Raw genomic sequence first — 27531 nt, 5'->3', positions numbered from 1 at the left:
AGTCTTACGGAAAACTATAATCCAAGATTAAAATGACTAAGAGTTTAATTGTAGTCATTATAAATACCTCCATTCCAGTTTTCACTTGCAGATGTGTCTGAGTGTGCTCTGAGATCAACTTGTGTTTATGAGACTCTATAAATATTATCACGCTATGCTCCAAGCGACTAGCTGATCTCTCTTTCAGTACTTTCTCATACATAGTGCCAAGCCTGCTAAAGCTCAAAAGTGGGTGTTAGGAGGTCAATGAACATCACTGGCCCATATAAATACACTCACGTGCACAGTCACTGCGCAGCAAATGAATAGATGTCTAAGCATGAAAAATATAAACAGCTCTATCTGTATTAATGCATTACAATACAATTTATGTTAATTGCAGTTCATCTCCAAAACATTTTATTTCTTCATTTGTAGTTTTGTGAAAACAAACAAAATGTGCATTTATTCATTTGGCAGATGCTTTTTTGCAAAACGATTTACAATAGAGGAGCATAAGTAATTTTCACAGAGCCAACAGCTTTCACAGTATACAATGCCGTGTTTACTTAAAACCCAGATCCGGAGACAAGCTAGAGCAGAAGAGAAATGCAGAGAAGCTTTTGCAAAAGCATTGGTTTAGGGTTGTGGAGTGGTTTATATACAGTATCATATACTGTATGTGACCCTGGACCACAAAACCAGTCTTAAGTCACGGAGGTATATTTCTAGCAATAGCCAAAAAAAACATTGTATGGGTCACAATTATTGGTTTTTCTTTTATGCCAAAACTCTTAAATTAGGATATTAAGTAAAGATCATGTTCCATGAACATGATCTATTGTACAAATAGTTGTATCTCGGCCAAATATTGTCCGATCTTAATAAACCATACATCAATGGAATTCTTATTAGTTCTCAATTTCGAAAGATTTGTTGTCCAGGGTCACATATAAAGACCCTTATGCTTAAAAATTACACAAATAGTTGATTATCTGTTTTCTGTCACCAATAATGATGTAATATATTGCATATTATATGATTATAGAAGTTGTGATTTTTTTTATTACCTGTCTCTTTAACAGATGTGCAAGAAAAACAAAGCGGAAGTTTCAACCATTATCAATTACCCCTCTCAAAGCAGTTACATCATCTGTTTAAACAGAGGAGAGACAGTTTCCTGAACTTGCCGCTTTTACAATCATCTATTATTTACACAGTCATGCTGTGTCCGAAACCACTCACTCAATCTCTACTTCATCCTAGTCTACATAGTGAATGCCTCAGCTCACTCATTTATAAAGCATGTACATGCACTGTTGTGCATTGTAAATGACAATAGTCATGTCATGCCCTAAATGTTAAAAAGCAAATACTAAAATCCAAAAATAGCATATAGATGTTTGAACACTCATTTGAGTCAGATATGGTAAAAAAAAAAAAAAAAAGGTACCTGTCTGAACAAAGCCTCAGAGACGCATTGATCATCGGATGTACTACCCAAGAAAAACAAATGACAACAGTGTTTGGATATGTGTCTGTCCTGGTAAACAGCACATCAGGTGTGAAACTTAAATATTTTGATGCACTTACTGGGTTGATTGTGGTGTGTGATGTGAAATTGACTATCAAATATGCAATAATCAGTCATTAAATGATGCTCACACAGCGTTGTTTTACATGCGGTTTTCAGGTGAAATACAGCTGCAGTACATACAACTGAATGAAGCCTGATGTCACCACAAGACTGAGGCAAAGTGATGCATTCATACAGATGGGATCTGTATTTAAAACCCCGGGGCTGATGTGTGCTTATATGAACTTCGCTGCATCGATAAATTTCACATGCAAGAATAAACTGCAACAGCATCCAAGTAGATAAATGTGATCGTTTTCTCTTACCCAGCACACTGAGTTTGATCATCTGAGTGAAGTTTCCAGCTATGTTGGTAGCTACACAGACGTACATGCCACTGTCCGTCATGCGCGTTTCTGTGATTTTCATGGAGCCTGATGAAAGCCGAATGTGTCTGTGAGAGAACAGGTTAAATACATTAAGGAGCAATAAGAGAAGCTGTTCTTTTGCAGATGTAGAACCACACAGGTGCTCCTGGTTTACAGAGAAGCTTCCAAAATTATACCTCCGTTTACTTTCATGGTGAGCAGAGAAAGGAGTTTAATTACTGTGTAATTTTAATCTGACCGCAGTCTTTCTGCCTTTAGGCTATACAGTAAACATCAGCCCTTGAAAAACAATGCAGAGAAGAGCAAGCTACTCACATACAAGCTCAAAGGTGTTTAAAAGTACGATACAAGGGCCTTATTCATAAAATGCATGTAAAATGAAATTGGAATCCATACACCTGTTGAAAAAGCATGTGTGCAAGCTTTTTTGTGCACATGTTGTGCATGTTGATGTAATTTTTTTGATGTGGTTCTTCTTCTAGTGACACAAGTGTGTTTGGGGTACATAATTATTTATTTATTTTTTAAAAGAGGCCTCTAATGCTCACCAAGGCTGCATTTACAATCCAAATAACAGTAAAAATTTTACTACAATTTAAAATAATAATAATGTATTGTAATTTATTCCTGTGAAAGCAAAGATACATTTTCAGCAGTTATTACTCCAGTCTTGATTATAGATTGAAAATGATTTATTAAGTGTTTAGGATTTTTTTTTTTATAAGATCATCTCATAAATCAATCTATAGTAACAATTAAGAAATCATTGCATGTTCATATTTATTATTCTTATATGCTTTCATTATAAATTAGGTTTTCACATAAGTCAAACTGGTACCTATTAGAGAAGGGGGAGATGAGCTGCTTGTCTTTGGCCCAGGTGATGATGGGAGGAGGTACGCTCTGCACCTCGCATGGTAGTGTGACATCATCACCCACTTTTACTGACATCTCCAAAAGCTTGCCAGAGTTATTTTGCATCTCTTTTCCATCAATGCTGCTCAGCCTGGGCTTCACTACACATTTACCAAGACATACAGTATACAAGAACAGCAGGGTGAGATTGGAGGAAGCACCAAACTAATAAACAGAAGACTAACAAATAAAGCACACACAGAAATAATGAAACCACAAGAATCAAAACCACAGAAGACAGGTAGAACAGAGCAGTATGTATCTGAGCAATAGGTCGAGCTGCTCTAACCGTAGACGGTGAGCTGAACTTTCCTGGAGCTGTATCCAGCAGCATTGGTGGCTGTGCACACAAACTCGCCAGACTCTTCACCGCTGGGGGAGACAATGTAAAGACTGCCATCCTCCCCCCGAGAAAAGACACTGCCACTCAGATCCAGCAACTCTCCTCGCTGAGGAAACATTATCACACATACATTTAGCAACATGAGGATGTGATGTAAGGCTGAAATGGTGAGACTGATAGAGTACTTATATTAATTTATTGTAAATGATTGTATGTACATGTAAATATAAAAAAATAAAAATAGAGGTCAAAAGATCAAATTAGCTCATAACTAAATACTGTAATCAGAAAAAAAAATTCCATTCAAATTACCTTTTAAAAGAAAACACTAAGCGATAACCAAAACCAAGCATGATGGGTTCAAGTGTAGTCAGCATTTTCTGTCCGAATCCCATTGTGTGAGCATGTGTGTCAAAGACAGAAAGGAGACACATTTACCTTAGACCAAGTGACGTCTGGTTTGGGAACTCCATGTGCATGACATGGCAGAGAAATGGGTGTCCCCTCAATGGTACTGAATACTTGAGGGCCATGTTGAATAGTGGGCATCACTACAGAGAAAAACACATGTTGAAACACTTATATAAACCCTGAAGGATTTATGAGGCAGGATTTAGAAATACTGCAGAGTATTTTAAACATTTTATAGGATACTGTAAAGACAACATACAGTATTGTATCCTATAATAATCTTGTCTCAGACTTTCATTTGTGGTGATTTCCATTAGTAAAAGTAGACTGCTTCTTTAAGACTGATCACATTTGAAAAATGAGAGTTTTTGTCTCTCTGTTATTTCTCTGCAGAAGTGCTTTAATCACACTGCTGGTTCTGTTTTTAATTCTCAAATGAATAGATGAATGATGAAGGCATCTGTTGTAGGGCAGAGGGAAATAAAGGCTTATTGTATACAGTCATTGAAGGGAGGAAGCAGAGGACTGGACTACGTCATATTGGTCCAACTGGCCTGTTTCTGAAACCTCTTTTAAAAAAAAAAAGAAGAATGTCCATTTTGGTAGGTATAATCCTGCATGTTATGAATAGCTATGATTATCTTCTGTTTAAAAGGTTGATTAATTTTGGTGATTCAGTTTGTTTGGGTGGTTCATGTTACAGATATATTTGACTCCCTATGTAAAGCAAAACATTTCATATTCAAATTGAAACAGTTTCAAATCAATCAGATTTGATTCTACCTATTTCAAACTGTTGCAGAATCACAGAAATGCTGGGGTTGGTAAGATTTTTTTTTTTTTAATGGTTTTAAAGAAGTCTGTTATGTTCACCAAGGCTACATTCATTTGATCAAAAATATATAGTGAAAAACATTTTTACAGTTTAATATAGCTGTTAATATAGAACTGTTTTAAAATATGTTAAAATGTAATGTAAATGTAAAATGTTAGTTTTTTCCAGGATGCTTAATTAAATAATAGGAAGTTCAATAAACAACTTTTGAACAGTAGTGTATTTGTGTGTTTTTCCTTTACATCTTACCATAGACATTTAGTATGGTTGTGCGGTTACTGGATCCCAACACGTTTTCGGCCAGACAGGTGTACTGCCCCCCATCCTGCTGACCGACCCGTTCTATATGTAGACTTCCGTCACGTCTCACAGTCACATATGGACTTGATGTAACCTGACAAGTGGTCACACACATGCATACATTTAAATCACATTTATTTATTGTGACTGTGTAAGATACTTAACGATGATGCAAAGGCTTCTAGGCCTATGTGTTAACTCACTAAGCCATTGTCGTGAAGCCAGTGTCTCTCAGGAAGGGGGTTTCCAGCTAGTAACACGCAGGGGAGGGTGACCTGCTGGTCCTCTATCACACTGACCACTGTTGGACTCAGAGCTATCAAAGGAGACACTGCACACAAAATACACACATCAGGATGGTGATTGGTGATATATATACAGTTTCATTGAAGTATTGCAGAAATAAACGTAATAAATAAACAGTTTTTAAAACAGTAAGATTTGTTCTCCAGAGTAAATTGTACTTTTATTCATCAAGCATGCATTAAATTGATCAAAAGTGCAAGACATTTATAAAGTTACAAAAAATGTCCATTTCAAATGAATTCTGTTCTTATGAAATGTTCATTCATCAAATGTTTTTAACATTGATAAGAAATCAGCATATTAGAATGTTTTCTAAAGAATCATGTGACATTGAAGACTGGGGTACTGGCTGCTGAAAATTCAGATTTGCAGAATAAATTGCATTTTAAACTCCAAACTTTTAACAGTAGTTTCATGATAATGCAACAGTTTCTCAAAGACAGATATGGTGGTTTAAAAAGTCCATTACATATACTGCACCACCACACTGACGAAAATGAGCTATTCACACCAAAACCTCAGGTGCCTCAATGAACCTTTATCCTCAAAACAAGCAAAGATATTTTTTAAATCCTAATCCTGATTATTTTAGATGTCATTCTCCTGATTCGATCAGACAGAGGATGGTTAAGTCTCCACTGGAAACACTGACACTGAAAACTCTGTGGACTGGCCGCACCTCTGATGTTTTGCTTGTTAAATTTCCATGGATACCTTGGAATACACATAAAAAGAGTCACTGGGGTATAAGGGCTCAGCAGAGTAGAATTATGGGACGGCTGAGACACACTGCATGATCGCATTAGTGACCTTTAGCTTCAACATGGTGTTATGTTGTTTTTACAGGATCCCAAAAACAGTCACTCCCTCACATACTGAGATACGCTTACACTGGATCTCACACACAGTGTCTACTTCAACATGGCAAAACCGACTGACCCTTGATGAGGATTTTGGGATTACACTTAGACTTTAAAGCTTTCAGTGTTTATATGAGTCATAGTGTAAACTCTATGGATCAAAAATGTATTTCTTTTTGCCTTCTCTTTAAATATACACATCAAGTTATTTATTTAACCAACTAAAGTACACAAACATGTATAATTTAGAGAGAAAAGGACATTGCATCATGCTTTTAACATATTTGAGCTAAAGTCTGGATTAATATCAGGCTAAATGATTTCAAAGTTTTGCAAAAACCTTGGAATTAGCCATTTTCTTAGATGTATTTAAAGAGGGGCATTTTTGCCAAGCTCACATGTTGAGGTTTCAAGCTGGCCAGTGTGGTAAGGTCTTAACTGATTGACATCATCCAGTGGTATCAGAACACATTGAGTAAAACTTCACAGATGCTAGAAATGGACTGTTAGCAACTTCTGGGTCTCCAGAGCTTTGTTAAAAAACAAAAGTATAAAAAGGATGCCTGAATTCCTTTGATTCTTTAAGGGTTAAGCTGTCACGCACCCACTGTATTCTTAAAGGCACGCATGCACACATGAGCTCCATCGCACACATGCAAATACATTCATTTAACATCTACAATAATTAAACAACAATATATAAATATAATCTAGTAACTGAGGTATACACACTGCAGTGCATGTTTTAGTGCTCACATCTGGTGCGGTATATCTCTCGCCACAGAGAATGAATTTGAGCTTACTCTGGTGTTGGCCTTCTATTTTAGCATCCTATCTCTTTTAACCAGAAACACATGTAGCCCTGAGCCTAATAAATTCATATGGACTCAAACATCAAACTGAATTCTGAGCACCTTGCGAACTCAAGTGTATGGGCCTCAGGCCGAGAAAATGTACATGTGAGTAAGATAAAGGAAGCGCAAAACAATTAATATTCCACATCGGCTTCTTCCTTCAAGCATCCTGCTGACAGACGGATAAGTATAAACATGAAACATATGCTATGGTTATGACAGAACAGTTTTTTCAGATGTCATACCCAGTCCAGTAACAGTAACTTTGGCCTTGGCCTGGATTTTGCCAAAGTGGTTTTGAGCTTCACACACATAGGTGGCCTCATCCTCTACCCAGAGGTCTAAAAGGCAAAAGACAGGAAATCACATGAACCATGTTAAATACATTGAAACTTGTATCTAATTATAAATAATAAAGCAAATAATAAGAAATGCACCTAAATGCAATAAAAGGAAAATATTTATAGTTTTAATGCCGCAAAATGCTGAATTTCTCGAAAAACATCTCTTTATTCAGGCATTAATTTAAAAAATAAATAAATGCAATGAGGAAAAAATTATTTAAAGTTTAACATTTTTAATGTATTTGATGCAAAATTTCAATAATAAAAAAAAAAATTCTCTAATAAATAAAAAAAGAAATTATAATTTGAAAAAAATAAAAATTAAAACATTAATAGCAGCTTTTGGTGATGGAAATTCAAATCTAGCGTTTCAGACAGACCTAGAGACAGAGAAAGTAAAAGGAAGACACTGACTGGTGATGAAAAGGTCTCCATTAGCTTTCTGAGTGACAGTACTGGGACCGCGGTGCTGAGAGAATAGTTGGACGTTGTCCTCTCGCCTCCAAGAGAGCTGGGGTTTTGGGTGTCCTTGAGCATGACACGGCAAGGTGATGTTTGTGCCAATATCAGCAGACAGATCTGAAGGCTTTCGTGTGAACTGAGCAGCAGCTATGGAATACAGAATAAAGAACTGAACAGTAGTTTGATTTATTTACTCATACAGGACTCACAGGACTTCAATAGGCAGCAGACAAAATGCAGCTATTATAGACAAAAATACAACCAAAGCTAAAAGAAACTAAAGTTCAGATTTCACAGTCCCTGCTACTAATTGCATTAAAAGTACATAAACTACACTTCACATAAATAGTGATTATGGTTATGCAGTTTAGTCAGAGGATTTTGGAGGAAAGGGGGCCCTAATTTAGATGAGGGATATATAACACAGTCTTACAGCCCACGTCCAGAGTGATGTACCCCTGTGCAGAGCCGGCTGAGTTTATGGCCACACATGTATACTCTCCTGCATCTGTGTCCTGAGTCTGCTGAATGCTTATAGTGCCATGCTGAGGGTCCATACTTAAAACTGCAGTCGGCTTCAACTGCACGTCACCTTAAGATCAAACACACAGTACATTTCATTACAAACAGTGCTTAAATGCTAGAAAGTTCTCCAGAAGTTAAGGAGTACAGTAACTGACCTTTATACCACAGGACGTCCGGATGTGGAACTCCCGTGACCCTGCACTCTAAAATGGTCGTCTGTCCTAAACCAATCAGCAGGTCAGAGTGAGGGACTGTCACCTGTGGAGACTCTACAGAGGGGCGAAGATTACAGGAAACTTAATTAAAGACCAGTGTATAACCACAAGGTTGGACTGAATAATGTCAAATGTCTCACTTAGTCACAGATGTAAGAGGCTGAGTAATATTGAGCAAAAACACCATCTTACTCTCTGGTTTGATATTTATTGCTCTCATTTAGTTGTTCTCTGTACTGACCGATGTAGCGGACGATGGCAGTTTGAGTGTCCGTTCCTGCAACATTACTCGCCAAGCAGCCGTATGTCCCAGCATCCTTCAGCTCTGTGTTCCTGATCACCAATGTGCCATCAGGGGTCATTCTGTGCCTTAGTAAGAGGAGTACAACAGACTACAGTAAAGGTTAACAAATAAAGACCAGATTCAAAAGTAAGATTTTTGTGTTTTGTTTTTTTTTACCTGCTGGAGCCCATGATGAACATATCATTGTGTGTCCACACCACCATGGGTAAGGGGTAGCCTTTGGCTGAACACCTGATCCAAATTTCTTGACCTGTCTGGAACGTCTGGTTTCGTGGGTCAACCGTCACCACCGGTGGTTCTAGCAATAAAATGAGTCAATGATGATTGGTAACATCAGCTGCTGTGCAAATGTATTGTGGCAGCAAAACAAACACAGCTCAAATTTACAAAAGCAGTGATTCCCTCAACCAAGGAACCACGGTCCACTTTGGGGCCTCGGCAAACTTCCAAGAGGGCCTCAAGATGACTTCATTTAAAATAGGACAAAACAAGATATTTCTTATTTTAATTACTTTTTTTTATCTTTGAAGAAACAGGATTATCTCAGACTTGGAAAACCTGAATTTACGCTCATTTTAAAAGTGTGATTTCTAGGAGGAGTTAATGTATAAAATAAAAATATATTTGTACAAAATCCTTGTGATTTATGCCTATCCAATATAAATCAGTAGAAACTGGAAAAGTCACAGGTCATTCAGTACAACTATACAGATGTGTTTGTAAAGAACATAACTGCATCTAATGTCCACATGTGTTCTCCACAATACCCCTCCAAAATTGTCCTGCTTTATACCCATGATATGATTCTAGACCAAGCCAACCACATTTCACAGCAATTCTCATATCATTCCTTCTTCTTTTTTACAGAAACACTAAAGTGGGATTATTGGTTCCAGATTCTCTGTGCTGCTGAAGCCGAGGCATGCTCTTGATCAATTCATGATGTGCAGCCCCTGCTGAATGAGAGTGTTTTCTCACTGCTGAAGCCAATCTGATGTGTGTCTCCACTGTTCTCTGACCTCCAGTCTCTGCCTGTCCCATATTCCAGCAGAGCAGGATGTGTGACATCATGGCCAGAAACAGGAATGCACATGATAGCTGTGTTCCAAAACCTAGTAAGCGGCCTACATAGCTGCTTTCTAAGAGAGCATGCAAACAGAGGGGAGACTTGACTAACAACTGATTTCAATAGAGCATGTTGCTAAGACAATGCCACAATATGGTAACAAGCATTAGAAAACAGAGCATCACATTTTCCACAAAAGCAGCACTATTCTTTTAAGCACTGACAATAATAATAAATGTTATTTGAGCAAATCAGCATGTTAGAAACAGCATGTGACACAGAAGACTAGATTAATCAATGCTGAAAATTCAGCTTTGACATCATAGGAATAAATAAAAATTTTATCCCTAAAAAAAGAAAACAGGTCTTTTGAATGGTAGTTTATATTTAATTCAATACTGAAAAGTATTTATAACCACTGTTGGGAACGTTACTTTAAAAAAGTAATTAGTTATAGTTACTCACTACTTGTTCCAAAAAGTAACTGAGTTAGTAACTGAATTACTCTTTAATAAAAGTCACTCGTTACCAGGGAAAGTAACTATTTGCGTTACTGTAAAAAAAACAGTTTTTACAAGTCAGTTAAAATGAGTAGAACAGACAGGTGTTCGTACATAACTTTCAATATTTATTGCACGTCAACAGACAGCAAGAGTTTTATCCTGCACTTCCAAGTATTATCTTTGTATAAAAAGTGTTTTTGGCCACTAGCATTGTAAATGCGTGTGTCACATATTACATGTACACATTACATGCACATTCTTGCCCTTGACCACAATGAATTTAAATTAGTGCTTATATCTCCACCTTGAAAATGCCAACTTTTCATCGGATTGCTCCTGACTGGCGTAAAAACACTGGCTCTGATTGGCTACCATGAAACACATGACTCTGCCTTAGCCAATCATAATCGCTTATCTCGTTATTAACTCAACTGCTCACTCGCTGTGTGAGGCAGGGGTGCGTTCGGATCACATAGTTTATTAAATCAATGCAGTCCGGTAATGTTAACGGCGTTATAATGGCGTGAAAAGTAATTAGTTAGATTACCCCGTTACTGAAAAAATAACTTTTTTACCTAATGCCGTAATTTTAAACGCCGTTATTCCAAACACTGTTTATAACATTATTTGTTTTTATTTATAATCAACATTTCTCTCACCCTCTCCACCACTTTAAATGTATTTTTAAACTGACCTTGACACAGTGTCCTCTGTGACTGCCTTCTCCATTAAGAATACATGCAATGTGCATTAGAATAAAAGGTATCTTATACAGGTAAAATGAGATATTTTAGTAGGCAGAATAACATAGCTGCCTACCTTTTGTTACAAGATAAAATGTGGCCTCTGTATGCAGCTCACTAAGTTTCGGAACAGAGCAAGTCACTGCTTACGTGCTTGAGTATCAGTAACATGACTTACATAAATAATGGTAACAGAGCCTTCCAGGTTGTCTACTGCATTTCAAAAGGAAAGCTTCACTGGAATGAGTGACGAAATTTCCAGAACCCTTCTTTGTCTTGATTAAAATAGACCCAAAACAAGACCTGGCAAACAAAAAGAATCTTTTGTACACTGGAGAGCCGCTGTGTGTTGCATGCTCAGGCGGTTAAAGCATTGCCGTCGAGAGGTCACTTTGTGTCTAGTATTAAAGCTGTAATTATCCCAGGTCTTACTCACTAAATTGTCCTCTAATAGACTTGGTCTGCCTAAAGGCTTGGGTTTAACAACGCACTGACGCTAAACCTCACTAACACCTCATCATCTAGGCTTCTGTGCCTGAGGCTACTCTAATTCAAATAGTTACAAATAATTAAATATGTTTCTCTATAGTTTGAGCAAACTGGATGCCCACAGGTCTGGTATATATATTAAGACACATTTTTAGCATGCAGATTGCACACTTAATATGTTATTGCGACTGCATTAGATTTCAACAATTGTTGCTATTTATTTTTGTATTACCATGCAATGGTTTTCTAATGTAAATAAACAAAGGAATAAATAAATACTTTCAAAAATATTAAATATTTAATCTATTTAATCATTTGCGGGAAAAGGAAGGTCATTGGAGGAAAAGTGTCACTTAAGTTCTAGACATACTTTGGGTCTCTCGACCTTCTGAACACAGAGATGTGCATCTGACAGTCTCTGAGGCTGTAAACAGTGTGTGTGGACAGAGGACCAAAGTAATGTTGTGTAAAGGATTAGAGCAGATGACTCTGTGGACTGGCCAGGCATCACTGTGTCAGCAGTCCCACTTCAAAGGGCCCATAATGACTGGGACAACAGAGGAATCCCAGCAGGTGGTGATTACACACAACACACACACATACATATACATGCACTTTGTGAGTACAACAGTGACAGCTGTTTAAAAACCCAAAGACTGATACAAAAAAATTGAAGTGGCTTAAAATGTACAAGCAGGACAAAAACAGAGGGTAAGGGAAAAGGAAACAAGAGATAGAGAAGGAATGAGAGAGAAAAACAGACTGCAGAAAATCAGTAACTGTCTTATTTTCTATATAGAGTAAATCATTTAAAAATTTTATTATAAAAATGCCTTCTACTTGATTGAAATCATGCATGCATAGGTGTATGCATTGCAATAAAAGCTTTTGTAAAGTAAAAAGTAAAGAATATGTATATATATATATATATATATATATATATATATATATATATTTTTTTTTTTTTTTTTACAATGTCTATAAAGCTGGTTTAATCAAATATAGAATCATGAGAAAAGAAGAGAGAAAACAAATGACACAGACGGAGGAAAATAAACCTAAAGAGAGACAGAAAATTAGATGGGGCAGAAACAGAGACAGAGAGAATTAAAGTGGGACGCAGGGAAAACCCGTTCCTCAGGTCTTGGGAAAGAATGTTGTGGAAAACTAAGAGACTCATCACTCAACAATGAGGTAAAATTCTACAGTTAATGTCACTCCCGCTCTCCTGCTAATAAAACTCAAGCCCGGCCCATGCTGGGGCCCTCAGGGGCTTGACACATTTCATCATCATCAAGGACAATCTCAAGTCACATCTATCCATCAATATTACCTCCAAACTCCATATTTTCAAATCAAAACAGCTTTTTCTAATTCCTTACAACAGAGCATGACTAATAAAAAAATTGCCTCAGTATGAGAAACAACAGACAAGTCTTCAAGATACAAGATTCTGTAAGCGATATGCAACACAAAAGGTTAGTGAGCACTTCATGACCTCTTAGTAGATCAACTGAACTGAAAGTCTTTTTTCAAGTATATATTTGGTTGGGTGTTATGAGATTCTTTCTTTAAAAAATACAAGACATAGGGCAGTTGAATAAATAAATAGGCAAGGTCTAAAGATGTGAGATGCGACTGCAATGGTCAAACAAATCCATCTAATGTATGTTTATTCAGAAAAACAACAGAAAAGCAGCGCAGTGCAATGTAAAAACATGTTTTGCATAAACAATTTATTACACCTCAGTTCTGTTCTGTTACAAAAGCCATTTCTCTTTTCATTTGTGATCTCATTTGTAATTTTTCTTTTGCACAAAATGGCTATTTTCCCCAATGAGAGAAAGCAAAGTGATTTGCCAGGGTTGTGTACTGCCGAAGGAAGTCTTCTTACTTCAGTGTAACAGAGGGGTTTAGAGCCTGTTTCAATGGAAACTACAGGATCGCAAACAGTGAGCATGCACAGCGTAAATCACTTTCACAAGTGCTATAAAATATTACAGTGAAATATTACAGCAAGGCTGCAGTGAAAACAGATCTTGTGCTAGAGAGAAGCAGGAGAGTTAGCTGCCAAGAGCCCTGTGGCATGGCTTTTTCTATGAATGTATTAAAAGTCCAAAGAGCTCTTAGCAGTTTAAACACACCTAGTGGACAAGGAATGTAACTTGTGACCGTGTGTGAATTTGTGTAACTTGTGAATGTAATCATGAACTGATGGATATGAGAAATGTTATTTCATGATATGTAAATTTATGTATTTATACAGTACAGACCAAAAGTTTGGAAACATTACTATTTTTCATGTTTTTGAAAGGAGTTTCTTTTGCTCATCAAGCCTGCATTTATTTGATCAAAAATACAGAAAAAACAGTAATATTGTGAAATATTATTACAACTTAAAATAATAGTTTTCAATTTGAATATAATTAAAAATATATATTTATTCCTGTGATGCAAAGCTGAATTTTCAGCATCATTACTCCAGCCTTCAGTGTCACATGAAACATCCAGTCGATCACATGATCATTTAGAAATCATTCTAATATTGTGATTTATTATGAGTGTTGGAAACAGTTCTGCTGTCTAATATATTTGTATTTATATATATTAAAAAAAATTCTAAAAATATATATTCTAATTATATATTTTCTTTACTATCACTTATTATCAATTTAACACATCCTTGCTGAAATTTTTTTTTTATTTTATTTAAAAAAAAAAGAAAAAAAAAATACTGACCAGTAGTGTATATTGTTATTACAAAATATTTATATTTAAAAAACATAGCTTCTTTTTTTTCTTTTTTTTTTCATCAAAGTATCCTAAAAAAGTATCACATGTTCTGAAAAAATATTAAGCAGTAGAACTGTTTGCAACTTTGATAATGAATCATCATATTAGAATGATTTCTAAAGGATCATGTGATAATGATCCTAAAAATTCAGCTTTGCATCACAGAAATAAATGATAATTTAAAGTATAATAAATATAAAAACAATTATTTTTAATTGTAATAATAAAAAAAATCTGTATTTTTGATCAAATAAATGCAGGCTTGATGAGCAGAAGAAACTTCTTTCAAAAACATTAAAAATAGTAATTTTTCCAAACTTTTGGTCTGTACTGTATATACTTTATTTAACATATTTTGTTGTTTGATTAACATTAATGAGACAGACAGGTATTTAATTAGGCTGCTATGCCTTTAAGACCGAATTAACGTAATATACCAGTGATTCTCAAATCTGGCTCGCGAGATCCACTTTCCTGCAGATTTAAGCTCCAATCCTAATCAAACAAACCTACCTGAAATTTTCTAACGATCCTGAAGACACTGATAAACAAACTCAGGTGGGTTTGATTAGAGTTAGAGCTAAACTCTGCAGGAAAGTGGATCTCGTGAGCCAGATTTGAGGATCACTGAAATATACTGACACATAATCTGGTTTACACCCACCTGTTTATGTTCACTTAAACAGATCGCAGAACTGGGATCGCGCGGGTGCGCAGAGAGAGCATTTCTGTTGTGTGTCATTTGTGATTCCGCCTATCCTGCCTGCACTCACTGCAAGTTAATCAATAACCAATTGTGATAGGATAGTAATTCTGTTCTATGACAAGCTTAGATTAGCCTGTGTCTTAGAAAAAGATTAGTCTTTGATCAGTCACGCGTGACAGAACACTTCGACTACTTGCACTGATCACCCAGTCGTAAAGACATTTTGAAATACGGGACAAGACATTATTTTTTTCTAAATAAGTCGGGACATTAAAAATTGAGCTAAAATATGGGACTGTCCCAGGAATAACAGGGTGTCTGGTCACCCTAGATATGCCCATTTTTCCTTAGGCCCTTAAATGTGGTAAAACCACTATAATTAGTCTTTTGTGGCTTATTGCTTAATCAACAACACTAAAAATCACACAGATACGCTTACCTTGCACATTGAGGTAGACACGAGAAGTAGAGACTCCACCCTCATTGGCTGCGATGCAGGTGTACCAGCCGACATCATCCGGAGTGACTCGCTGGATTTCCAAGGATAGGTTGGCGGTGACACGCATCCGACGGTCCAATCTGGCATCCACGTCCCCTCGCTGCCAAGTCAGGTTAAAGCGCACCGTGCTGGCAACTAGACAGGACAGAACGACATTTGCACCGGGAGACGCTGTCATATTGGAGGGGACCGTGATAGCTGGAGGAGGCTCTGCAGAAATACACAGACACAAATGAGTCAAGAAAGTGTGCTTATAAACCTGTTTATCCCAGAGTAACTGAATTCAACAGCCTGATTTGAATCTGTTCACCTTTGCTTATTGTTTTTTTGTCTATGAGTTCTCATAAGGTCTTTGGATGTCTGTGTACAGATCTATGAAGTCTGTGCAATAAGTATGAAATGCAAAGGGAAACTGGGAGGGTGTTGAAAGATATGTGGATTAGGGTATAAGTGGAGAATTTATACAGGAAGACACATCAATTTCAAAAGGGAGGTTTTTCCTGTCACTCCTGCTAATCATGTCACGGGCCCAGTGACAGCACAGTTGGGGAAACAGCTCAGAAAATGGGACAGGATTAAACCTTTGGACAACAATAAACCTATATGTGAAATGTGACTTCTAGGTGACCATTCCAGGTGAATGGGATCTTGATCCCAGACTCTAAAGTAATCCTGGGTGTTATTAATGCTGTATCTCACCATAAAGCCAAGACAGCAGAGAAGAGCCGGAAGACAGGAAGTGAGGCTATTTGTCCAAGAAGTTTGTGTAAGCACGGTTTGGGACAGTGTGGTGTCTGATTTCCAAAACCACACTGCCATGAGGATACAGTACTGTTTATTTTTGCAGTCCTTGTGCAACACAAAACTAAACATTGAAATATTTCTTTCTTATTGATATGTTAGGTAATAAAAATTATGTTCTTTCTTCCCATTACAAAATCTGTTATCAAAATCTAATTGCAGTGGCATGAGAATATTAAACGAGTCTCAAAACTGCTGCATACTTTAAAAGCATATTGTGCGTACATTTTTGCAAAAATAAATAAATAAATAAAAACAGACAGACAGACTGAATGAATGAATATGCAAATTAACTTTCTAACAGTAGGTGGCATTTATTGAAAAGCAGAAATCCCACATTTACTCTTTTACACAAAGCACTGTGCAACCTTTGGATTCTGATGCCCACTTGTCACAGAGAATAAAGGAAATTAAACAATATTTACATGCTTTCAAAAAGCCATTCAGATTTCTGTATTCGCTATAGTGTTTATCCAACAACACCAAATACAAGACTAGTTCACTGTTGCTTAGCAAAATAGACTGTTCTTGTATGCCACCAAGTCGTAGTTATGCAAGAGCAGCAGCTCTGGGCTTATGACCAAAACCAGTCTTATTGGTTGGCCAGATTTCTTTGCAGTGTGATGGAAAAGAGATTAGTACTCTTGTACATAAAAAAATCACTGCATTAACAGTTAGTAAATGTTTGTGCTAGTCTGAATTGCAATTCATTCAAATTAAAATGCGTAATGCACCAAATTTTTGCACCGAATAATCACCTTGGTGTGAATGGTCCTTAACGGTTGCTTTTGCTTGCATCTATGATGCCCAAAAATGATATGTAAAGTAGAAAGCTCATTAGATTTTGAGACACTGAATCAAAATGTTTCATTTTAATTTAGTCAAGTTATACAAAATCTTCTAAAATTTTTTAATTAGTTTATATCAAATTATATATGTATCATACACCCAATTTGATTATACTTTAATATTTAATTTAGCAGCTGGACTTAAGTTGAAGTTAACTTTCTTTTGTGTATTAATCTTCTACTGCTGTAATTCAAGTAACTATAAATGTTTAGGCTGAACTGTGACATTTTTATGCCATTTGCATCACCAAACTCTGCTGCAAAAATAATAATTTTCTGAACTTGAAACCACACTCACTCACATCCATGAGATTGTTCATGGGCAACACATGTCTGTTACATGGAGCGTGAAATAAAACCAAAGACTATAATGGGCCATTTCATCTGAGGAATCCAGTGCTTTCTCCACTTTGCGTGAAATGGGGGCAGACTTTTGGAGCAAAGCATTTAACTGAGGCGATCAAACTGGGATTCTGGTAGACACATGCAAGTTGACTGACGAGAAAATAAAAAAAGAGACATTCTAGGCATGTTAGATGTGGGACATCTCAATATTCTGCCTCATATTTATTCCTCATATGTTATCTATTATGCACCAGTGTATAAGGTTGAAATGCCTGACCATTCAGTCATGCACAGGCAGCATGCTTCAGCGTTCTTCTAATGGTGTACATCTCTCTGAGTCTGTGCAAACTTTGAAAGTTAGAACTCATTCAATTCAACTTCGTTATAGTGTATATTGCATCATGTCAGTTAAGGCCTGGTTCACACGGGACGATTTTAAAATTGTCGGCAGATTTTCCAAACCTGATAGACCCCACACACGGCGATAAAAAATCACGGGTCTAACAGTTTTGGTCGCTCCGTGTGTGGTGTGCAGCCACACGGCAATATCAACACATCACACACGAACCGATTTGACTCCCGAGCATTCCCAGGTCAGACGGGAAATCTCGCAAAATCCCTCGAGATCAAACGTGACTTTAGAGTAAACAATCATGGCGGACAAAGAGGATGCAGTGGCCATTGTTTGTGCTTTGTTTTTAACGGGGGAAAAAACATAAGAAAAATAAGAAAAGTGATGGTCAGAGAGGTGGAGACGACGCGAGCATGGACTATACTTGCTATATCATGATATGGAGACAAGTTGTTGTTTTATCTCATAGAAATGTTGTTACGTACTACACAGATTAATAACCGTTGAAATAAACGTTCATATATTAGTTTCCATGTACTCCATGTTCCATGGTGGACTGCAGTTGTGGATGTAGTTATGCCCATCGACTTTATTTGTATTTGTTATATTATATACGCCGGCTGTTTTGATTTTGTTTCCCGGTACTATCACTGCCTCGTCACCTCGCTTTCTGATTGGCTACACGCCACAGTCCACAGGCTGCGTGATTGTTTGTCCTCGGGGGACACCACACACGAGAAGAAATCGGGCAAAATAAATCCAACATGTTGGATATCCCCGATTTGAGATCGGAGCGGTCCCGACATTCTTCCGAGCAGAGGAGAGCAGTCTTAACACACCACACACGGCAGGAATATTTGATCAGATTATTTTACGATAATCGGAGCATCCTAAGATTGTCGGAAGGGCTGAATCGGGGCTAAAATCGGCCCAATTATCCTGCCGTGTGAACCAGCCTTAATGTTACTGATGAACACAGGCTACAATATAGTAGAAAATAAAAGTTGACATTCTAACCAGAAACATCAAGGAAAGTTTGAGCCCGTCCTGTTCCAGCACTGTTGATGGCGATGCACTCATAAAAGCCCTCGTCCTTCAAGGACACCTGAGGGATTCCCCATGATGCATTAGCAGACTCCCTAAAAATATGATAAAAATGTAAACCATATAAAATTAATTGTTTCCCAAATAAACACAAACTGCAAAGATTTAAATGATTAGGCTATCAGCATTAGGTCCTCGAGGACTTCAAAACTATAATTTGAAGGCCTTCTTCTACATTTACATAGCACTTATCTGCTTATAATATTTCTTCTGATTAAAAAACAGTAGTAATTAAGTTTCATTAGAAAAATAAAACTTTGGGGGGTTTTTTTATTCTTTTTTTTTTTTTTTTTTTTTACAAAAACAAAAACATTTACCAACCCCAAATTTGGAATGATAGTGTATGTCGCATTGCACAACATGTTAGCCACTCATCTACAGTGCCATTAATTAGCACTACCTGAAGATTTGGTCCACACCCAGGCGTAGTCCCTCCCTGGTGAAACGCAAGGTATAGGGGATCAGGCTATCCACAAAGCAGGTAATACTCCCTTTCTGCAGGTAGTAACCAGGGGTATGAGTGGGCATGCTTACTCTAGGTGCTTCTAAAAAAATAAGAACAAAACACTAGTAACAAATATAGTAAAACACACCTATTTTATACTTAAATGGACTATTCCATGGTTTTATCTGTCTACACTAATCTGACCTGGCACAATGCTGGAGTAGGAGACACTGGACACTCTTTGGAAGACAAATCCATCACGGTCATAGCCAGTGACTCGCAGAAAGAAAGCCTCTTTGGGTGGAACAAACTCAGTGATATTCCAAATGCCATAAGGGCGTCGGTCAGGGAAGTAGCGGATGGGCAGCGTCTTCATTACATCACCAGTGATGCTCAAGAGTTCCAGGCGATCAGCACGAGCAGGAGGGGAGAAACCAGTGGTGTTCAGTAGGATAAAGGTGGGGATTCCTGTGTGTGTGTGAGAGAGAGAGAGAGAGAGAGAGAGAAGGAGCAAAGAGGTTAAAAAGGTTAACCAAAACACATTTAAAATGCTCAAGTACACAGCCACCATGTTGACCTCATAAATTCGACAGCATGTGTGGTCCATACAAAACCACAAGATTTGGGTTACTTTTCTTTTTTCTTTTAAGAATTCCCTTTTTTTTAAAGAAATTAATACATTTATTCAGCAAGGACACAGTTTAAGAGGGATTTGGAAGATTAGAGAAGATTTTGGTCCTTTTGAACTCTATATTAAATCAAAGAATCCTGAAACAATGGACTACAATTTCCACAAAAAAGCAGCACAACTAGTTTCAACATTGACAATAACAAACACTAAATCAGCATATTACAATGATTTTGGAAAGATCATGTGACACTGGAGTTATGGCTGCTGAAAACTCAGCTTTGCAAATCTCAGGAATAAATACATTTTTCTAAAATATTAAAATTACTTTAAATTGTATTAATATAACTGTTTTAACTGTATTTTTTAACTTATATGACTTTAAACTCCTTAAAACACTAACTCACCTTGGACTGGCCTGCTGGATGTCATTTTAAAGTCCAGCGTTTGCCTTCGGGAAAAGCCTGCTCGGAAATCGATGGTGCTGAGGCCTGATATACGAACTGAGTGCCTGCCCTCACTAGACGTCTGAGGTTAAATTGACAACAACACAAATAAGAAAACAAATAGAAAGTTATTTGTATTTGTTAAGATAACAGCATTCAATTGAAATGACACAACTTGTTTTTCATAGCAAGATGCACGGAAGAAGCACAACAAAACTAATTTATGATGACAGTCGACAGATACAGCACATCTGAAATTCGCGAAACATTAAGCATGACTTGCTTTCTTTCTTCGCTTTTGACGGATGGAACAGTCCGAGTCATTTAAACACGATCCCTGCTGTTCTGCACTGCCCTTTATGATTGTTTTGTTGCTGAGGGTCTGGTGTACGATTGATGTTGTCTGCAGCTCAGTGCTCCAGGGCGAGCCATGTCAACCCATCCTCTGCTTGCATTCTTTTGAAATTACAACCATCCTAAAGAATCACCATGGGCCATGAAGCACTGCATGATATGACGCCAAGAATGATGAGAAGAAGATCCTGAAGGATTCCTCTGAGAGATTTGGAGGAGAGAGAAGGAAAGACATTGGAACGGGGTATAGGGGCATTCAAGAGATTCAAGGGAAAGGCCTTTGCAGAGCAATTTACAGAAGATTAAGATTAGATTATATCCATTCATCCTGAGGTTTTAAATCCCGCCCTTGAATTAGCCTGCCAAGCCAAATTCAGGCCAAACATTTACTAATCCAACCTAAAACAACCCAGAGGCAGAAAACCCAGTCAGACGCCACCATAACATGGGAACAATCTGCATGCTTTCTGAGAAACACTGACATTATTTAAACACATAAATTAAAGTTGTATTGGGGAAAATAAATACAAGGAGCTTTTTTCCTATCTTAGCTCATGTTCTTGTAAGCAATGGGCCGTATGAGTATTCATGTTTAAAAATGCACTGGGGGTCAGGAGAGAATTAAAACTGATTCTGTTAATGATAGAAAAGATTTCATAAAATTGGACAATATATGGAAAATGGAGCATTAGAGGACTAAAGGAACCTTGCTCAATGTTTTCTATGACATGCAAAGAAACTATTTAAATAAAGTTCGTACTATGTATAGGGTATAGTTATCCTATAGGAATCAATATATATATATATATACATTTATTATGTTACAATAAATTCTATTTCAAATAATTCATAATTGATAATAAATGTTTCAAGAGCACCGAATCAGGTTATTAGAATGATTCTGAAGGATCATGAGACATTAAAGACTAGAGTAATGACTGATAATAATTCAGCTTTGCCATCACAAGAATAAATAACATTTTAAAACATATTAAAATAAAAATAAAAAACGGTTAATTTAATAATAATAATATTTCACAACATTACAGGTTTGACTGTATTTTTATTAAATAAATGCAGCCTTTGTGAGTGTAAGATACGTTTAAACAGAAGTGTAAATTAAAATCTATCCATTCAATCTAAGCATAGCTGAAATAAACCTTTTAGTCATGGAACAGATAATAGTGTAAGAGTTCTGATTTCAGCTTTTAACAAAACAACAACAACATACTGAGATACACATTACTAGTAAATGGAAGGAGGAGAGTTTGGGTGAAAGAAGGAAATAAATTGACAGATATAGGGTGGATTCTGCCCATATCATGGCAGACAACCCTCTATTCAGTGCAAAAGCAAATGGAGGATGACAAGTTCTCTTTTTACATTCCTCTACACATAAATCATCAAGCTCTTCAAACTCAAAGAACAGCCATACAGCTGATTGAGCAGACTATGAAAGGTTTCCCGCTGTATACAGGAGCTACAGGGCACACAAATCAATCAGACAAAAATGTTGTCCTGTACTTTAACTAGACATTTGGGACATTGTGTACCCTAAAGTCCCAAACCTCAATTCCCTGTCATGAGCGGAGCAACAACATAAATGACTTCACCACACAACCTTGGACTTGAGTATCTATCCATCACTCTGTGATATGTCCTTATCCTATGGAGTTAAAACAGACTTAAAGCAATAACTTTACCTTTCTGGAAAGCCACCAGTTACAGTTAAATCATCAACACTGACACAAAAGACCTATCAAATGTGTATGTGGATCTTGGTCTACGATAAACTAGTCCATCACCTTTATGGTCCACATTCCTGGCGCTGGGTCTTTGAGGTTGAGGACTTTGGCAGAGTTAGGGATGTGAAGGAGCTCAGACAGACCCTCCTTAATCCCGATAAGTTTTCCTAGAAGCACAAGAAGTACATGTCTCAGTTCTATATCAATCTACACTATGTGTTAGTTCTAGCAATACAGTAATCAGACAATGTTCCCCTTACCCTGAGAATTTCGGATCTCAATATTTGGTGCAGGGCCGCTTAAAGCAACAGTCACTTCCTTCAGGCTAGGGTCAAAAGGGATCTGCCAAGTGTTTGAAAGCCCATTCTGATGATCAGTCGAGAGCAAGTGAACCTTGGAGGACTGCACTGCCTCCTCAACCCATTTCAGCACCTGCAGTCAAAAGATTTAAGAAACTGAGTAAAGTCCATCAAAATGATTGATGGATATAGAATGTGTGTGTGTGTGTGTGTGTGCGTGTGTGTGTGTATATGTACAGTATATATGTATATACTATATATATATATATAAGATCATCAAGAATAACAAAAGTTTAAGCTTAGAGAAACTGTACAAACCTATAGCAAAAGGCTAGAAATATAAAGAGGAAGAGATTTGAAAATTACTGTACATTTTGAGAAGCTGTGGATTTTGAAGGACATACGAAATTACACCCTCAGATAAATCTCTCTTTTTGTCTCCTCAAATATTTTAGTTTGCGTTTGATTCTAACATCAAAATTCTGAGGCAGCAGCAACTTGACCGCATATGAAGATTGATAGGAATTTCTTGGAACATCTAAAAAGAGCAAACTCTTCTAAATCCTTGGTTTTCAGAGAGCTATAAAACAGAATCCTGGACTTATGTCCACGTTACCATGCTTAAATAAAGTAAAGCCTTCAACCGAGAACATACAGCATCACTGCACCTCAAGCATTTCCATCATCTTTTCCAGTCTTTCTATTAATTTGCTCACTCTATCATCATACATGGGGTGATGTAGTCTAGTGGATAAAAATCTGGGCTGGTAACCAAGCTAGGATATGAAGATGTTTAATTATTATTTCTAGGACATACAGTATATAACAGCAGCAGTGTTACTGTCTGAAACATAAAGAAACTGTAAAATTATATTCTTTGGGTCAAACAAGTAGCTCCAAATAAACTTACCTCATTGACTTGTTTCTTGTCCAGATGGAAAACCTGTCCTGAGCTGGTGGAGGCGATCTCCTCATACACCTTATAGCCTATATGCGATCGGTCATCACAGTCACCAGTCAACACAAAAACCACCTGCCCACACACATACATATCATTATTGGTATTCCGGTACACAATTCTTAATGTCCAGATACATTTTTATCACATTGATTTAATCCATGTAGCAGATGCTTTTTGGCAAAGCGACTGCAATAAAAAAAAAATAGTGTTGCAATGTTCATGCTAGCATTGCATGTAAGGCATCATTTACCGATCAAAGCATGGCGGATCTTTTATTAATGCATTAAATTGTTGCTGGAAATTGAGTGAATGATTTTATTACCTGTGACTGTTTCTGCTGAATGAGCTGAAGAACGTCGTGAGTCAACTTGTAGTCTTTTGATCGGGCATCCGTAAACACGTAAATGTAGGACCCTGGTAGGGAGATTTCAAGGGCTATCTTGATGGCTCCAATGCTCATCTCTGGACAATCTCCTCCTCCCTGAAAAAAAAAAAAATAATAATAATTTGTCATTTGTTCTTTATATGAAAAACACAGAAAGCTGACTGTTGCTTTATTTCTTTTCTCTAATGCTAGGAGAGTCAAAGTTTAATTTTATTGGTATACACCACCATTTAAAAGTTTCAGAATGGTAAGCTATTTAAATGCTTATAAAAGTCTTTTCCCTTTTGAATTTCCCAAAGAAAGTTCAAAATCACTCTCAAGGACCTTTTCCTGGACTGTGCCGAGCTGATGGAATGACCTCCCAATCTCAATTCATACAGCTGAGTCTTTACTCATTTTCTAAAGACTCATCTTTTTCGACAGCACTTAACCAACTTATATTAGCCCTTTTCCTTTTCTTGTCTTTCATATTTAAAAAAAGAAAAAACAAACAAAAACAAAAAAACCCACCCTGGCTATGCGTTCGGTACCAGACTAACTGACACTTGTCATGGCATTTGTATACTGTTGTTGTTCTCTCTTTGACCTGACTGCTTCTATTGTTCTCATTTGTAAGTCGCTTTGGATAAAAGCGTCTGCTAAATGATTAAATGTAAATGTAAATGTAAAAACTATTTTATCCTTAAGATATTTTAAAATTTAATGTATTAATATGATGACAACCCAGAATTTTTAGCAGCTATTACTCTGGTCTTCTAGTATGCTGATTTGATGCTCAAGAAACATTTCTTACATTATTGTCAATGCCAAAATCAGTTGTTCTGTTCATTTTTGTGCAAACCATGATATTTTTTCAGGATTCTTTGAGGAATATAAAAATATTTTATGACATTATTAATGCCTTCATATTTTTTACTGGCACTCTTTAAATTCATACATTTAGACAGATACTTTAATCTAAAGCAATTTACATTACATTCAAGGTATATATTTTGTCAGTTTATATTTTTGTCATTCCATGGGGACTGAACCCAAAAACCTTAATGTTGCTCAACCATGCTCAACTGTTTTAGCTACAGCATTTCCTCTTAACCCTGGCTTGCTCACTGTCTATTTTTCTTTGCTTTTCCATTTATCTTCTTTATTTATCTCCTCTTTTCAGTCCAGCTGCTTTGGAACTTAAAAAAAAAATGCTACACAAATAAATCCAGATAAATTGTAATAAATATGAGCACAACTGTCAATGTGTTTTTCAATGGAACATCCAGATTTCTCAAAGGCAGATATCCATCTTAATTGCACAAAGTTGGAAAGGGCAACGAGCTGGTCAGTAGATTTGGCCTAATCATGAAAGTAGAAATGTACGGCATGCTGTAAAGCTTGCCATGGGAGTCAGTCATGCCTGCAACTGATGTTGACCTTGGAATGCAAAATGGAGCACAATCTTGGACCCAAATGGATGACTTCCAAGAGTTCTGTTAGATATGTGCCTTCCTTTAAACTGACACGGATAAAAGTAAAATGTTTGTGTACATCAGAGTATCTGTGATTTAGGCATGTCTGTCTCTTCTCACATGGAGGGCAAAGAGTCTTGTCTTCATTATGCATTCCAAGGGGCACGTGTCTGAATGAAACATCTGGAAGCAAGTGATCTTTGCTTCTCTGTTCTTTACACAAACACACACATACAACAGTGGATAGCAAACCCAAACATCAAACAGCAGAAAGATTGTTGGAAAGGTTAAGAATGTACAGTACTCCGAATGGACTCTAGTAGTTCATTTCCAGTGGCAGGTTGTTCTCTGGAAACTGCAAAAGACATTACCAGCAAACGGTGATTTGAATAATTTATCCCTTTCAAGTCGCACACTTACAAACAAACTAGACCAAATCCTGTTCTGATTTAACTTCTGCCTTCGAGAAAAAACAAAACAAAACTTATTTGTGCCAATACAGAATTACACTTAATCAGTGTGTCTGCATTTTCCCTTCTTTGGCCCAAACAGCTGGGACAGATGCAGAGACTGAGAAATACACAGAGGACACTTCATTCTGAAAACGCTGGTTTCTGAATGAGGTGTCCAAGTGAAACTGTTAACATGACAAATCACCACCAATGATATAAATCTGTCATTTGCCAGATTTACAATAAACACAAATTTTTAAACATGATGTCCAAGACTAGCAAATGTCAGATTTTTATTTCGGTAGCCCATTCCTAAAATAAAATAAAATACATATACATATATATATATATATATATATATATATATATATATATATATATATATATATATATATATATATACATACATACATACATACATACATACACACATATATATATATATATATACATACATACATACATACATATATATATATATATATACATATACATATACATATACATATTTTTTTTTTTTTTTTTTTTTTTTTTTCATCAATGCTGCTTTTTTATTTTAGGAATGGGCTACCAAAATAAAAATCTGACATTTGCGAGTCTTGGACATCAAGTATAAAAATTTGTGTTTATTGTAAATCTGGCAAATGACAGATTTATATCATTGGTGGTGATTTGTCATGTTAACAGTTTCACTTGGACACCTCATATACATTCGTACATGTATATATTCGTACATATATATATTCAGCATGATATTACACAGAATACATAATTGGACAAATTAATTACATCAACAATTTTACACCTTACATTTCTTACAATTAAAAACTAGGTATGTCAATAAAATCACTACTAATCTCAAGACTTCCAGCCAGCATTTAGAAAATATTATAAAACAGTAAGTGAAATAGAATTTGTTAAATATGTTGAAAATGATTGCATTCAAGATATTTAATGTTAATATAAATTAATTAATATTAATTGATATCAATGTTAACTTTAACAGTGCTAAAAATACATTGCTAAATTGTAAAATCTAACTCATCTGGATACCCAAGGTGCAATGCTTTCAAATCACAAAGGTGCTCATTCAAATCACAATACCTGCCAGATATACTGCAAAACAAGCCAAAGACAATAACCCATGGGTGCAAAGACTCGTTTTCATGGGAAATATATAACTTGAGAATATTTTAGCAGAGTGACTGTTTTCTGGCTGTTAAGACTCTATGCACATTTTTGGACTGAATATGGATTTAAATAGACCTGTGATGAAATATGTCAACAAACACAATGTGAAGCACATGAGCTCACCTGGACATAAAGCTCCCGCAGCTCATCCTGGAACTTCTTGGGGTCTGTTGTTATTGTAATGGGTCCAATTTCTGCAGAAAACAACAAATGCCATTAGAGGCAAAAATATGCTGTTGGAATACGGTCAAATGACCTCGCAGATCGAAAGATTAGAACGGGTTTTGTTTTGTCCACTCAGATG

The 27531-nt window shown here is 36.5% G+C and overlaps 1 protein-coding gene across 2 annotated transcripts in view; it reads right to left on the bottom strand.

Moving 5' to 3' along the window:
- hmcn1 (hemicentin 1) overlaps nt 1-27531 on the bottom strand; it is an 85804-nt gene that overhangs the window by 45254 nt on the left and 13019 nt on the right. For both annotated transcript variants that reach the window (XM_026290767.1, XM_026290768.1), the window contains exons 2-23: nt 27351-27421; nt 24068-24226; nt 23695-23817; nt 22746-22917; nt 22546-22652; nt 20348-20468; nt 19517-19780; nt 19268-19412; nt 18781-18902; nt 15358-15627; nt 8775-8916; nt 8556-8683; nt 8255-8368; nt 8008-8166; nt 7527-7721; nt 7014-7109; nt 4952-5079; nt 4698-4842; nt 3641-3753; nt 3149-3308; nt 2783-2960; nt 1882-2009 (exon numbers count right to left, since the gene is read on the bottom strand). In XM_026290767.1, the coding sequence (XP_026146552.1) occupies nt 1882-2009; nt 2783-2960; nt 3149-3308; nt 3641-3753; nt 4698-4842; nt 4952-5079; nt 7014-7109; nt 7527-7721; nt 8008-8166; nt 8255-8368; nt 8556-8683; nt 8775-8916; nt 15358-15627; nt 18781-18902; nt 19268-19412; nt 19517-19780; nt 20348-20468; nt 22546-22652; nt 22746-22917; nt 23695-23817; nt 24068-24226; nt 27351-27421 (3240 nt within the window). The remainder of the gene's footprint in view (nt 1-1881; nt 2010-2782; nt 2961-3148; nt 3309-3640; nt 3754-4697; nt 4843-4951; nt 5080-7013; nt 7110-7526; nt 7722-8007; nt 8167-8254; nt 8369-8555; nt 8684-8774; nt 8917-15357; nt 15628-18780; nt 18903-19267; nt 19413-19516; nt 19781-20347; nt 20469-22545; nt 22653-22745; nt 22918-23694; nt 23818-24067; nt 24227-27350; nt 27422-27531) is intronic.

The sequence above is a fragment of the Carassius auratus genome, chromosome 20 (assembly GCF_003368295.1).
Source record: "Carassius auratus strain Wakin chromosome 20, ASM336829v1, whole genome shotgun sequence".
NCBI classification, from domain to species: Eukaryota; Metazoa; Chordata; class Actinopteri; order Cypriniformes; family Cyprinidae; genus Carassius; species Carassius auratus.
Note: the sequence above shows the minus strand (reverse complement) of the source record. Positions and strands in the feature narration are given on the sequence as shown.